Source organism: Geospiza fortis, unplaced genomic scaffold (genome assembly GCF_000277835.1).
Source record: "Geospiza fortis unplaced genomic scaffold, GeoFor_1.0 scaffold361, whole genome shotgun sequence".
Lineage (NCBI taxonomy): Eukaryota > Metazoa > Chordata > Aves > Passeriformes > Thraupidae > Geospiza > Geospiza fortis.
The window spans coordinates 423669-437804 of record NW_005054356.1 but is presented as its reverse complement, the minus strand read 5'-3'; the positions used below and the strand labels follow the sequence as shown (position 1 = coordinate 437804).

The window sequence follows — 14136 nt, the reverse complement described above, 5'->3', positions numbered from 1 at the left end:
ACAGACTAAAAAGCCTGGTATTGCCTTGCTGAGCTGACACTAATTATTTCAGTATACACGGAGCTTTGGGACTCATGTTAATTCTCAAGTCTGTCTTTAGTTCAGACTCATTCCACTGTGTAAACTCAGAAGAGCACAAATTATTTGACCATCCTTTCATAATCTGTCCCCATGCTCACTTGCCAATTATATAAACTGATCCAAATACCTGCTCTCAAAGGATTCCCATTTGGGAATCACAAGCCAATTAAAAAAGTTAGGGGATATCCAGTATTCTGTGGCTCATGTCTCGTAGTCCTGTTTCATGTTGTCATGCATTTCTGGGTGTCTTCTTTAGATAAGATTGATTTCGTCAGTGTTCAGAAAAGATACTTCTCTGGCAATAAAATAATTTTTAAACGAAACCTTTTTTGGATATAGCATTAGATCCCATGGTAAGGAGGGGGTCAGCAGTGCCTGCCAGTATCCTGACTATCCCAAGAAAGTCTGCCACTACCACACCACGATTCTGTTTCTTTGTTTATTGCCCACTTCAGTAAGCATTCTAAGAGCAGCATCTAAATATTGAACATGGTGCTGTGATTTTTTTTGAAGGCGTGGAAACAGCATTTAGGTGAACACAACCCACGTGGTGAGTGTGAGACAGGACCTGAGGAACGTGCCTCTGTGTGTGACTGAAAAGACCATATTTGTCTGTTCTGTGAAAATTCAGCTCTGGAACAGACTTGTTTTTAAGTTTTGCAGTAAAAATAGCTGCATTTTGGCACAAATGCTTCCAATCCTTGCAGCCAGTGGATGCCTGCCCTCCAGAGGTAGCAGAGATCAGAGCCATGACCAGGCTGTGAGAATGGGCTCCTTGCTGCTGTGCCCAGCTCTCAGTATCTCCAGCCTTCCTGGAGAAGGTCCACACAGCTCTGGAGCCACATCTCAGTTTAACTTTCATTTACTGTTTGGTTTTCATATACTGTGTAGTCTGGAGGTGACTGTTTCTTTACTTCCCGATCAGGAATTGAAATGTGCTAATAGATGGATTTACATCAAACTAGAAGGCCTGGAGCAATGATTCCCACTGAAATCAATGCCTACAGATAACTGCTTGGAGGATGTTTGGCTTTTTAGGTCTGGAGTAAGACAAAAAGTGAATGTGGTTTAAAATGGCAGGAGCCTCAGAAAATGCTTTGATAGCTTTTCCTGCATTGCTCTCGTGTGTTGGGGCATTGGGTTTGGGGTGAGTGGGTTTTTTGGTTTTTTTTTTTTTTTTTGGAGAAAAATAGCTGAAAATTTTAACATTCTGAGAACAGTATTCCCACTGGATCTTACCTCAAATGAAAAGAATGTGACTTGCAGTCTTTGTGATTTATGAAAGTTTAAACATTTTCTGGTGGGAGTGCGGGTCACCATATGGTAACAAAAGCCCTTGCTAGTTATCTTTTCTGCAGACTTTCAGAAGTAATTGCTGGAATCCTAGAAGACCACAGAGTATTGAAGTATTGGGACTGCACAACCTCTGAAGAGCCTTCCCAAATCTACATTTCATTGGTTCATCCATTCTATAAGGCATAAATTTTCTAATAGTGAGCCAGTCTCTCTAAGTCAAAACCATGGTCCGATCATTTCCATTTTTTTCATAGCACTGTAACATTTCCAGCAGCAAAGTATTCCATTCAGAGAATCCATAGTTAAAAAAAAATCACAAAGAAGGACTCAAAGTCACACCAAATAATGAAAATTTACTGTGCCTGAGATGTATTACACTTCCCAGGCAGAGTGGGGTGTGTTTTTTGTGATCTGTGTTCAAAACCCAGCTCTCATATAAAGATCATTTGTTATGAAGCACTAAAAATCTGAACTGATGCACCTTTGCAGCCAAGGGGCTGACTCCCTCTGGCTGGGGTTGGGTTTGTGTGGCAGAGCCGCAGACTGCAGGTTTTTGTAGCCCTGCTCATGCTTAATACCAGATTATAAAGCTGGACCCATTACATGGACTGTAAAGGAATCCTCTCCCATTCTTTGTGTTCTGGTAGATTGCACTTATGGTAAATTTTCAGCAACTTCTTTACTGCAGTTCTCTGCTGCATCTCTTTGCAGCTGGTGTAATGAAGACAATACATTCTGGGAGGCGTCTTGACTTGGGGGTCACAGCTCCCTATATTTGTGAATGTTTAGTTGATGAGGTGGTTTTAGGTCATAGGTTGGACTTGATGATCTGCGAGGTCTTTTCCAACCTAGCTGATTCTCTGATTCTGTGTTTCTATGAAAAGGAAGCAGCAGCAGGGTTGCCAGTAAACACGCTGTGTCTTTGTTCCATGTGGCTGTTGGACGGGTCCTAAGAAGCGAGGAAGAAGCTAACTGGCTGTGCTTTCTTGTTCCCAAAACAGCCCAAAGGAAGGAAGGCGCTGCCTGGGGAGCTGGTGCAGCAGCAGAGTGACACCCTGCTGCCGTGGCGGCAGCACCAGAGTGCCAACGGGCTGCGGCGGCAGAAGCGGGACTGGGTCATCCCACCCATCAACGTGCCCGAGAACTCCCGCGGGCCCTTCCCGCAGCAGCTGGTTCGGGTGAGTTCAAGAACAAAATACTCATAATAACGGTGATCTTGTGATGGCTCTGCTGAAGCAGTAGGTGTGGGAAGCCTGGCTGAAAGCACAGGCTCCTGCTCTCCCTCCCTCCTGCAGGAATTGGTTGCCTTTTCCATGCTGCTCCAAAGCTCCTCGCCCCAGTTTCCCTCCCCAGCTGACGGCAGCCTAATCGCCTCCTTCCAGCCAGTCCCTCCTGAGACGCTGGCACTGCTGCCAGCATGGCACTTTGCCCACGCTCTCATCCAAAGAGCTGCTGCAGGTGTAAAAGCTGGGCTGGGTGGTGCCCAGCAACAAGGGTGCTGCATCCTTCCCTTGCCATCCCTTCCCTTGCCATCCCTCCCATCCCGCTGCAGATGCGCCGCGGCCCGGGGGAGGTTGGCTGCCTGCCGCCGCTGCAGATGGATCCCCAGCCTCCCCTGTGTTGCTACTTTCTTTCTTCACAAGGATAATCTCTGAGATCAAGTTTACCCATGTGGTTTTCTGTGATGATTACGGGATGACAGGAGAAGAAAAGGAAGGGAAAAGGAGTGTTTTACAGAGACATTTGGTTGATTTATTGTTGCTGTTGGTAAGTGTTAGTGAAATATAAACATGTGTTGCTGTTCCTCTTGTGGGTGCTGGTTTTGGGTTTTGGAGCAGTCAAATGATTAGCTGTAAAAAGAAAAAAAAAAAAAGTAAAACTGCTTGGCAGACATTTGCAGCTAGCTCTTCCCTTGGAAGAAAATGGCAACAATATAAAAATTCAAAAGTTATTTCAAGTAGCAGTGGTGTGTCATTGGCATCCCTGCTCAGGAAGTTCATTTAGTCCTTTTGAAGCAGTGCCTGGATTCACATGAGTTGCATCATTACCTGTTTCTGTGTCTGGGAGGAAGGGGCATGTTCCCAATTCAGCCAGGGATTGGATAAGCTTGGATTGTTGGAGTCATTTCTCTGTGCAATTAGGGAGTACAATAAGGACTAATATTCTTATGGCAAATATTCTTATGTCTGTCCTGGAAAACCAGGGAGGGAAACCAGAGAGTCTTTGTGTGCTCAGCAGTGCAGGGTACAGAGTGACCCATTAATGTGTTGTCCTACTGAGCTGAAGAAATGTCTTAAGAGGAGAATAACCTGATTTGTCAAAAACGCCTTTCTAAATTAATAATTTAGATTAAATCTTGAATTCCTGTGAAAAATAAAGGGGAGTACTTGCAAAATGAACTTGTGCTCTCTTCCATTCCCTACCGATTTTTTTTGAGTTTTGACTAGACAGCAAGAGGACAACTTGGCACCAGCTTACCATGGCAAATTTGTTGATTTATAAGGACTGAAATCTCTGTGGCACTTTTTACCCTACAGTCTGGAGATGAAACAGAAGGACTCGACTATGCAAAATTCTAATATTAATGGAAATGACAAATAATAAATTTTATATAGGTACTGAAGAATTTATATTCATCACTTAGACTACCAGTAACCTTGGAAAGATAACCTGGCTTATGGAAATACAGAACTCCCAGATTTTCAGCAAACATATTCCATTGCAGTTTTCGCATGCAGATGCTAGAGGAAACACTGAAAATGAAGTGAAAATGGGGTGGGAAATTAAAAAAAACAAACTGGCTTACAAAGGGCTGTTTTCCTCTTCACTTGACATACAGAAAGCATCATAATGACAGGGAAGATCATACAAAGAGTGCAACTTGATTAAGCGTGAGACCCCTGATGTTTCAGGCTTGGGTTGAGTTTCTGCTCCTCTGCAGCATCTGGCCCTTTTGCCAGCCCTGAGTGTGCAGCTTGGGTGATTCCTATCAGGAGTTACAGCTCCCTCCGTTAGACTTTGCTCTTTAATTATCCAGAATAGGACAAATCAACATCTTCAAAGACCAGCACTATCTGATTATTTCCATCCACATAATCTTCAGATTGCCCTGGAGCATTTTGCTGTCTCCTAGATCTAGGTGAGAGTTTTGATCTGATTTCCCATGCTTTTGCTCGCTGGGCACTGAATATTTTTGTGTCCATCTGCTCACAAACTGGAACCAGAAGTGCACATGTGAAGTTGCAGCTCAGCTCTCATTTGTACAGAAGCAGGTCTGTCATCATTTTCTCTGCTGTTTTATATAAAACATTCAAACATACCGCTGGTTCTTGGACACTGAACTTTTTTTGGTCCAGAAAGACCAGCCTGAGCTTGCATTTTGTAGGTATAACTAATGAAAACCAGTCCCTCCATAGTGCTGTCTTTGGTTCTGGCTTCCTCCAAGGAGAGGAAGGGATGGCATGAAAAATCTCATCACTGAAAAACCCAAAAGCCCTACCAGAAGTACATTTTCATAGAACCTCTTGCTGTTTGCGTTTTTATAGGTCAGACTAATTTGAAATGCATAGGCAAATCTTTCAGGTTCCCTCCTACTCCTGCTTCCTATTGTGAAGGTAAAAATTCCATTTTATGGAAGTTGATTAGTTACTTGTCAGTATTTTTAGCAAGGCTGTGCCTGAATGAAGTTTAAATCATAGCAAAGGTGAATGCAGCTTGATGGGAGCCACATACCTCGAAAGGCAGCCCTGTCTGGTTCAGCTGGGATCAACTGTAATTCTCTGCTCATTAAACCATTTCATTCTGATAAAATACGTTAAATGAAAAAGTTTTTAGAGAAAAAAAGAAAAAAGGAACATTATCCCTGCCAAAAAAACCCTTCTGTTAATTACAGGGTTTTTTCTTTCTGTGGAATATCTGTTTCTGCTCATATACATCAACCACACTAACTAGGAAATGTGTTTCAGAAAAATAATAGCTGAAAAAATAATAATAGGAATTTCTAATTAATTTTGGCTGCTGAAAAGATTTACTTACTCTTTGAAGAGTTTAAATTAACATCTGACATTTATAAGCTAAAAAAAAATTGTTAGTGTACAAAAATGGTTTGTAAACTCTGCTTTTGTCTTTGAGCTGAGAAAACAGTTATCAAAATTTATTGATATATGCTTATTTATTTTGGAAACATTTATGAAAATCTTGAGTTTAATTTCCTTCTGCTTCACTTCCACCTTTGTACTAGGAATAATATTGTGCATGCTGTGAAATATTTCACTGTTGTGAGGCTAATTTCATTACTAATTGTCAGGTACTCTCATTATTATAACCGAAGTCCATAAAAATGCCTATTAAAAATACAAAAACAATATGAAATCCCCCTCCTTCTCCAAGCAAATGACTCATGCAGGCACACTGATCAGCTAAGATAATATATTAAATAGTTGCACCCTTGCTGAGCTCTGTCTATTTTCTCACTGACTCATCCTTTTTAGCTACATGCGTAGCTAATTCTTAATTATCTATTATCTAATTATCTATTAGCTTATCTTGTATTTCATCCTCCTTTGAACTTCAAAAAGAATCTCAGTTTTGGATCCACAAGCCAGTCTCCAGCTGCTTCTAATGGGAATCTTGACTCAGTTTTCAAGGCAAGTCTTGGTCCATCTCAATGGACTACATGAAAATAATTAATTTAAAAAAACAATTCTTATGCAGAACTGGCCTTTGGTCATCTTTGACATGCTTAGATAATGGGCTCCTCTGTCAACCACTGCAACTATGTTCTCCTTTGTGAGGGCTCCAGACTTTCAGTTCATCTCCAGGACCTCTGCAGATCTCTTGGAGCCTCCCATCCTGCACTTCATAGAGCCTAATTCTTCCAGCTTGCCTTTATTAAACATAAAACTGAAAGTTTTATTATTTTCCTGTTAGATCTCTTATGATAAACAACTTGTTCATTCTCATTATACCAGCATGAAAATCCCCTGAGGATGACCAAGGCAGGATCTTGGTGCTCTCACAAGCTGCCTTGATTGCATGCTGCAGGCACAGCATGGGCTCCCGTAGCCGAGCGCCGGTGATCTCAGCCACAAGAGTACTGGAAATAACCTGATGTGTGTAACAGGGAGTAAGAGGGAAGGATGCATTTTATGTAAATTTAATCAGAAAGTCCTGAAGTGGCTTGGAAAGTTGGCAGAATAGAATATACCTGAAGACTCTTGTGTTGTTGCTTAGCAGAGGTGTTGTTGTCAGGTCAGGTTTCCAGCAGCACAGGGCATGTTAAGGGAGCAGAGAGCTCCTCTTGACACGCTGCAAAACCCTGTGGTGGGCTCATGGGTGGGTTTAGCACATCTTAAGCTATCCTGTGACATTGAATATTTAGTATGAAAAAAGTTGATAGCACGCTCTCCAGCTCAACAGCCTGTTTGTGTGCCCCAGCCCACCCTGGCTCAGGAATTGGGTGGGACAGCTTTCCCAAAGTCTGAAATCCTGGTGCTAGAGACACACAAGGCACACTGAGCTGTGAAATCCCTGCCAGCTTGGGCCATCAGCCCTCAGTGCTGCCATCTCCTTTGCTCCTCATGGCTGTTTCAGTGTGTGCCTTTGCTCTGTTTTAAATAGTTTTATTGTAGGAAATCCCTCTTGCCTCCTCTATCACAGCGTTGCTCACTGCTGTGAAATTGGCAGTGCAGAATCCATTAGCTCCCAGCTGCAAGACAGATGGCATCTGTCTGTGGTGAGAGAAGGTTTGTTGAGAAAAGGCCTTGCAAATGCTTCCCAAAGGACATCAGACCTTACTTTTCCTGAGAGAGATGCAGACAGCATTGATTACAAATAGACCTAGATCTTCCTTGTTCTCCACAGAAACAGCTGTTTCTTTTGCCTTATCAGCCACACACACACTCAAAGAAAAAAAATTTGCTCGTTCTGGCTCTCAGAGCACCTCACCCTTGTGATGCCCTGTGAGCATCATCAGCTGAAATTCAGAAATGAGGGGATTTGGTCTTTATTGTAACACTCAGAACAGGATAAGGAGCAAGCCCAGAGGGTGGAGAGGAAATGGGACATTGTACAGGTTGTGGTGCTCTGGAGAGTCACAGCCTTTCTGTGAAAGATGGTTCAAGGATGTAGCTTGAGACAGCTCTTGATTCAACTGCAATTTCACACCACTAACCAACCTGACACCAAAGAGGGAAAGATGAGCAGGAAAATGGGTCATCAATTGTTCATCTTGCCATGGTCTTGGTCTGGTCAATTTTGCCATTGATCTCTCCTCTGTGTGTGTGTTACCAACCAGGACTCACATATGACTCACAGAATGAATGGACAAAGTGAAATATGACACAGTGCTACACCCTTGATGTGTCCATTTCAAATTCCTTTAAGACCTGCAGTCTGAAGTGAGTTCCTGAACATATTCCACACTACATGTACTGCTCAAAGGACATCCCTTTGTATTCTCCCTGATGATGCCATTCTCGTCTTCCAGCATTCACCAGAAGAGAAGGGCAGATCCTGATGTAAATCTCTGCCAGAGCTGGTGGGGCTACCCCAGTGTGTGCCTTTTGGGAATCTGGGTTGAAGGAAGCAGATGCCCAGTGCTTTATGGGCTTTCCATGCACACGCACACCCAGCATTATGGATTGAAAAGTGCAGCTACAGCATAAATGCTCCATTTAAAATTCTCTTACAACAGCATTCAAGCCTATACTGTAATTATACATATTGTATTTCCTTGTATTCAGACCCATAGGGAATTTATATTGTCCTTGCTAAAGCCAGAGGGACTGAAGGAAAGCAGTCGTTTAATGATTCAGCTGTCTTGGGCTCTATGATTTAATCAATCATATGAAAGAAATTTTTAGATTCTTTGTGTTTAGAGTTCTCTTGTCTGAGCAGAAAATGTTCCCTTTTTGAATTGCTTTAATAGCTGTATTTATGCAGCTGAAAGTTCCTTAAGAAATGAAAGTAAAATCAAATTGCTGAGAATGCCTAGATAATTTATCGGAGAATATTCAATTAGAATATATTAATATTTTAGATTTCCATCATTAATTTAATATTCAGAGATTTAATTTAGTCGTTGAATTGCTGTAGTGCCATGCGTGGGTAGATTGTTAGGCTGAGTGCTTAAAACACCTGCCACAAATGGGTGAATCTCACTTTGATTCCCAAGAGCACAAATGCCTTTCTACTGACATAAGTCTTGCAGCAAAAACTCAGACACTAAATCTTGCCTGTGCTCTGCATTTTTCCATAATTGCAGAAAGGAATAATACAATCTTCTAGCAGAAATAAATGCAAGAACCTGATTTATTTATGCATTCAAATCCAGACTGAGGGGGAATTTGGCGCTCTGTGGTTCTGAGTTTGTCAATGTATTACTGAAAAATTTCATTTTGCCAGACTGGCCTTGTCACTTAACTCAAGGAGAACCGTCGTAAGTGAGGTTGGGATTTAAAGGTGATTGACACTTTGCAGACAGATATCAAGGACTCCTATTGCCCAGTTCAGCTAAAAAAGCTGCCCTTGATTTTTTGCCATTTTCCAAGATGCTTTGGGAATAGTAACCTGAATGGAAAAATGCCCCTCTAAATCATAAAAAACCCACTAAATCATAAAATACCATTTGATTTGGAAGTGATATATCTTTGAATGTGGCATCCCAGTTGCATGAAGGAAATGGAACCATTTTTAATTTCTCACACAACATAAAAACTGAGATTCTCAGAAGCCACTGCAAGCAGTGAGACTGCTCCCACTGATTGGGAAGTATCAGCATGACATTTCAGAAGTCTCGAAAATCATTGATAATATTTATGATTAACTTCAAGTCATTAATTTAGGGTACAGCAAGTCGGACTGGGAGGAGGCTGGGATGACAGACCTGTGGTCTGACCTTGTGGTTGATGTTTCAAACTGTTTTGCAGTCACTCAGCATCCCCTGAGGTAGTAGGGTGGGATATACTAGCAGGGGTTTGTGACCCTACTACTGGTTAAATACAAATTGTAAGTGAGAGACAGGGAATGATGGAATTGTTTAGATTGGGAGGGGACCTTTAAGATTCTCAAGTCCAGCTGTGATCCATACAGCCTTTGCTTAGGTATTTTTCCATGCAGGATCTGACTTTTTCACCCTGCCTGCATCACTGGGGATGGCCTCTCACAGATAAGAACCCGAGGCAGGGAAGCTGAGTGGCTTTGAGACCACAGAGCTGTTACCGTGTCCTTGGGTTATTTGAAGAATCTCATAATGGAGGATTTTAATGGAGTGGTCAGAAATCTTCTGCTGATGGTTACAGTCAGTCACATTATCCCATGTCTGAGCCCACCTGTGCGTCAGGGCTGTTACACACAGCTCTGTTTCCATAGCCATGCAAAGGTGCTTCTCTGCTCTCTGCTGGCTCTCCACCAACTCCTCCTCCACCGCCACCACCCCCATCCAGCCCACACCTTCCAGCTCCAGCTTCACATCAGGAGCAGGAGATTCAGGAAGCACAGAAGGATAACTACCCCTCGAATTGTCATCACAGGCATACTGCAAAAGAGTTCATCAGTCACTCCAAAGAGTATTTAGCTATAATACCCCATTGCACATATTGCAACATATCATTACCTCCCATCCTCTCCAGAAAGTGAGATAACTGTAATAGCCACTCAGGCTGGCTGTCATTACGTGTACAGGCAAAGGCAGGAAGGCATAGTCAGAGCTAATGCACACAGCTCATGAAAGCTATTGAAAATCTGTGAAGACAGTGTACACAAAAACACTGGGTTAATTTGCTTAGAAAAGAGCTTTGGTTTTGCTCCTGCCTTTTCCAAAGCAAAACAGTAATAATGAAAAAAGCTGAGACAAAACAGAAAAAGAACTCACAATCTGCCTCTTTGCTGCAGGAGTTCATTCTTTAACACTCAGCACCCACATTAGGTGAGTGTGGGACTTGGCTTCCTTGATGGGTTGAAATGGAGTCCCAAAGACAGAGTGGTGCTGTGTGGGTGTGAGTTTGGATTTGCAGAATGATGGTGCAGATATAACCTTGACAGCTAGGCTGTTGCTGAAATTCACTGTAGCAGGCTGGGATGAGATAGGAAAAGAAAAAAACTACAGTTTTTATTTCCTTACTAGTGCATATGTTCTTGATAGTCTGCACCAATGAAGAATTAAGTACAGCACCCTGGAATTTCAGATGTCAGCTTTTAAGATTTTAAAGAATTTACTCTTGGGCTAATTTTAAGCTCTCACTGCTGTGGTTAATTGTTTTTTTTTTTATAACAGCTGAGATTTTCAGTGATAAAGGTGTCACCATCCAAATCCTTTCTTAGCTGTCTCTAATGCAGGCTGATGAAAGATGTAAGCCCATGGCTACATGATGGGGCAGCAAAGAGTGGATATGCAGTAGTTTACCCATTTCATTAAAGGCGCCATTTCTTTGCAGTTTTTCCTTTCCCATAATTCTTACCATATTTTTTAATAATTACCATACTTATAATAACATTCATATTTGTTGCTAATTTCCTTAATTTAAAGGACATTTTCCTCCTATCCGAACAGTTAGACAACTTAAAAAGCAAACAAACAAAACCTTGGATTATATTAAGGGAAACATTTTGCCCAAGGCAATTTGGATATCTGCAGATGGTGGTACTGAACATTTTGGCCCTAGTTCAGCAGAGATTTTAAGAATGTGCCTAAATTTGAGCCTTTAAGTAACTCCAGTGGCTCTTCAGAATATATATGTTGACTGGAAACTAAGGACATGAATAATGCCTTACTGGATTAATGCACCCAGCATTGTGCAGTGCTAACCTTTTGGGCCATGTTTATACTTTTTATTAAATTCCCAATTTTAATTACACTTCTCTGAGTGTAGTGGTAGTGTGCAGGGAGCCCACTTGGAGATGTGCACACACATCAGCCTTTGCATATGTCCTTGTTTTCCTAATACACACCAGAACCTGCCTTGAAAAGCCACCCAGTAGACCTTGGTTGCATTTTTTTGGCACTGGGTAAAGAGAGCTGAATTCTTTCCCCTCCATGAACCAACTCATGCATCCCCTAAGACCCCCACAGCTGCTGACCCTGCCATGTACTCCCCTTTGTCATAACAAACCACCGGGCCCTGCCCTCCCTGTGAAAAGTTTTACCTGAGGAATTCCCCTTTAGGAATCAGGTTTTGGAAACCAGGACTGATCCTCTATGACTCAAGCTGTAAACTCCTAAACCTGGAAGTTTCTCATGGAAATATTAACAGACCCCTAAATGCCATAGTGCTGGTGGCATTGCTAGGACATTGGCCTTCCTGGTTCATCTTCCACTCCTGATCTCTGCTCATTTTAATCAAAACATCATGACCTGAGGAGGGTTTTGTATCTGTGCTTGGGTTTTTAGCCCTTTTGGGCTGTTTTTCAGTTGACTTGTTTGTTTGATTTGTGCTTCGAGGCTTTGTGAGCTGTAACATTTATTTAAGCAAAGAACCTAATTTTCTTGTTGTTAAAAGAGGGACAGTTTAAGCAAGAAGAAAAACTGTGTGGGCTTGTTGTTTCTGTCTGAGAAATGAAAGGCATGCATTGTGTTGTGAAAAGATTGGACATGGAGCCCGTGGTTTGAACCTTTAGGGGAACTGGTAGTGCCTGTGCCCCTCTGCTAGTTAAACTGCTCTGTGGAAAAGGCAGAGCTGCAGTGTCCCCATTAGTGCGGGACTATGAAAAATTCAGTGGGAATGGCCAATTTTGCTTATTTCCAAGTCACTGTAAAAAGCTGTGGCAGCTAAAAGGCAGAGTTTCTGACCACACTGTGAGCTATTTGGAGTTATTTCTGAAGTAACATCACTGGAAGGGAGCATATTAGTAGAGGGAGGAAAGGAAACTAAGATTAAGGATCGGCACTAAAAAGTGTTGCTAGTTAATCCAAGCCCTCAGAAGGGATTTGTGTGAGTTGGAAAACAAAAATAAATGTTTGGCCAGCTTACATTTTCAGTGGTGTGGTTTGCAGTGAAGTGATGACACAATTTACTTACCAGTAAGTGGCATTCAACTGCCTCTAACAAAAAGAAATTACAGTAGAAGAATCAGACATCATCAGAGCATAAATCTTTCATGGAAGATTATAGCAGTTATTTATTATTTGAAAGCAAAGAATTGAGAAGCAAGGTGGCATTTTCTTTCAGTCATGGGAAATGCACCCTGTAATGTCTCCATGGAAAAAAGGAAAATGCTGCACCAAAGTGTTCCCATTCAGCTCAATGGCAACAGCACTATTCGTTAGCATCTGGTTTTGCAGGGAAACTCCTGTTAAGAGAGGAATTTAAATAGTGGAGGAAGCATTTCCAACAACTGTCTGGTCTTACCGAATATTTTTCAGACAGTGTTATGTTCATGGCACAGGTTTTTGTATGCTAAAAGAAAAGGCAATTCAGAATTTATGAAACAGCTGCTGTGTCTTTTGAGCACCTAAGGGACAGGATGACACAACACATGTATTTCTGAAGTCATTGGAAAGAAACAACCCAACAACTTTCTGTACTTCCTTTTGAACTGCAACCCATGGTATCTCCAAGCATTAAAACATTTTCTTTTAATTTTTTAATTAGACATGAATACAAAATGTAACATTTGGGTATAACATGCTATTAGGAAATCAGCTCTTTTTCTCCTCCTTCTGTATCCATTCAGTTGTTAAATGTCCCCCCCTTCCTTTTTTTTTAACCTCTTGTTCTTAATGAGACTTCCTCCTTCTCCCCATGAATCTTTATGTAGGCAACCTTAGCTCTTGATTAATCAGTAATTAGGGAAGGAGTCATACTGATTTCAAGTCTTTAGTATCATACTCTCCAGCTGAAATTCAAAACTAAAATCTGAAGGGAAGCCATAGTGTCAATATTATGCTCTGTCTAACCATATGATGACAAAAATCACATCAGAGTCAGACCAGGCATATCTATTTATATAGGCACAAATCTGTCCTGCTTGATATCGAGTGTAACACAATCATAATTCTCTCCCACGGCTGCTTTCTCACACATTCCCTGCCTTTGTCACCATCAGCATTCAATATTTCGCCTTAAAGTTTACTACACCCTCTGTCATCTCATCTGACACGAGCTGCTCCGCTTCACTCCGTGTTTGCTGAGCAGTTAGGGCTCAATTCAAAGTTTAATGAGCCCTCATTAACCTCCACGAGCTTTGGATCAAACCCTTGTAGTCTAATATGGAAATAATGCCGGGGTATTATGGAGTTAAAAGCTGCCATACAGTGGTCTGAGGATAAAGTCACTGCGGGCGGGCGGCTTAATGGGGTATTAATTGGATAGAGGGTGTTCATAAGTACTGAGCACTGAGTGTGGATGCTGCTGAAGGAAGGGAGTAAATGCTGAGTGGTGTGATCCTAAACTAAGGTTGAGATTCCCTTTGCATCTGTGCTGTAGGTCTGCTTCAGGCTTTGGGGGGTTAATGCTGATGGGGAAGAGTTTTCTGGCCCAGGTTGATGGGTGCTGTCACTCACAGGTCGTCTTCCCTCTCATCCTCCTGCTCTGAAGTCGTGCCTGTCTTGGCCCCATCAAAATCATTCTTCCAGAAACTAACTGTTAGCAAAAAGGTGGTGTTGTTGGAAAGGAGATGCTAATTCCACACCGCAGCTTTTGCATTTCCTCTTTTTCTCTTCTCTGGGGTAAGGTGCTTTCAACACAACATTTAAAGTAACCCAAAATGTTGTGCTGCCTGAGCTCTTGGTGCCAGTCAGCCCCCAGCAAGGCTGTCTCTCTT

General features: G+C 42.0%; 1 protein-coding gene across 1 annotated transcript in view; it reads left to right on the top strand.

Annotated features, from left to right (window-relative positions):
• Positions 1–14136, top strand: part of LOC102040724 (cadherin-4) — a 412700-nt gene that overhangs the window by 258966 nt on the left and 139598 nt on the right. The window contains exon 3 of the mRNA XM_031059080.1: positions 2379–2555. Within this exon, the coding sequence (XP_030914940.1) occupies positions 2379–2555 (177 nt within the window). The remainder of the gene's footprint in view (positions 1–2378; positions 2556–14136) is intronic.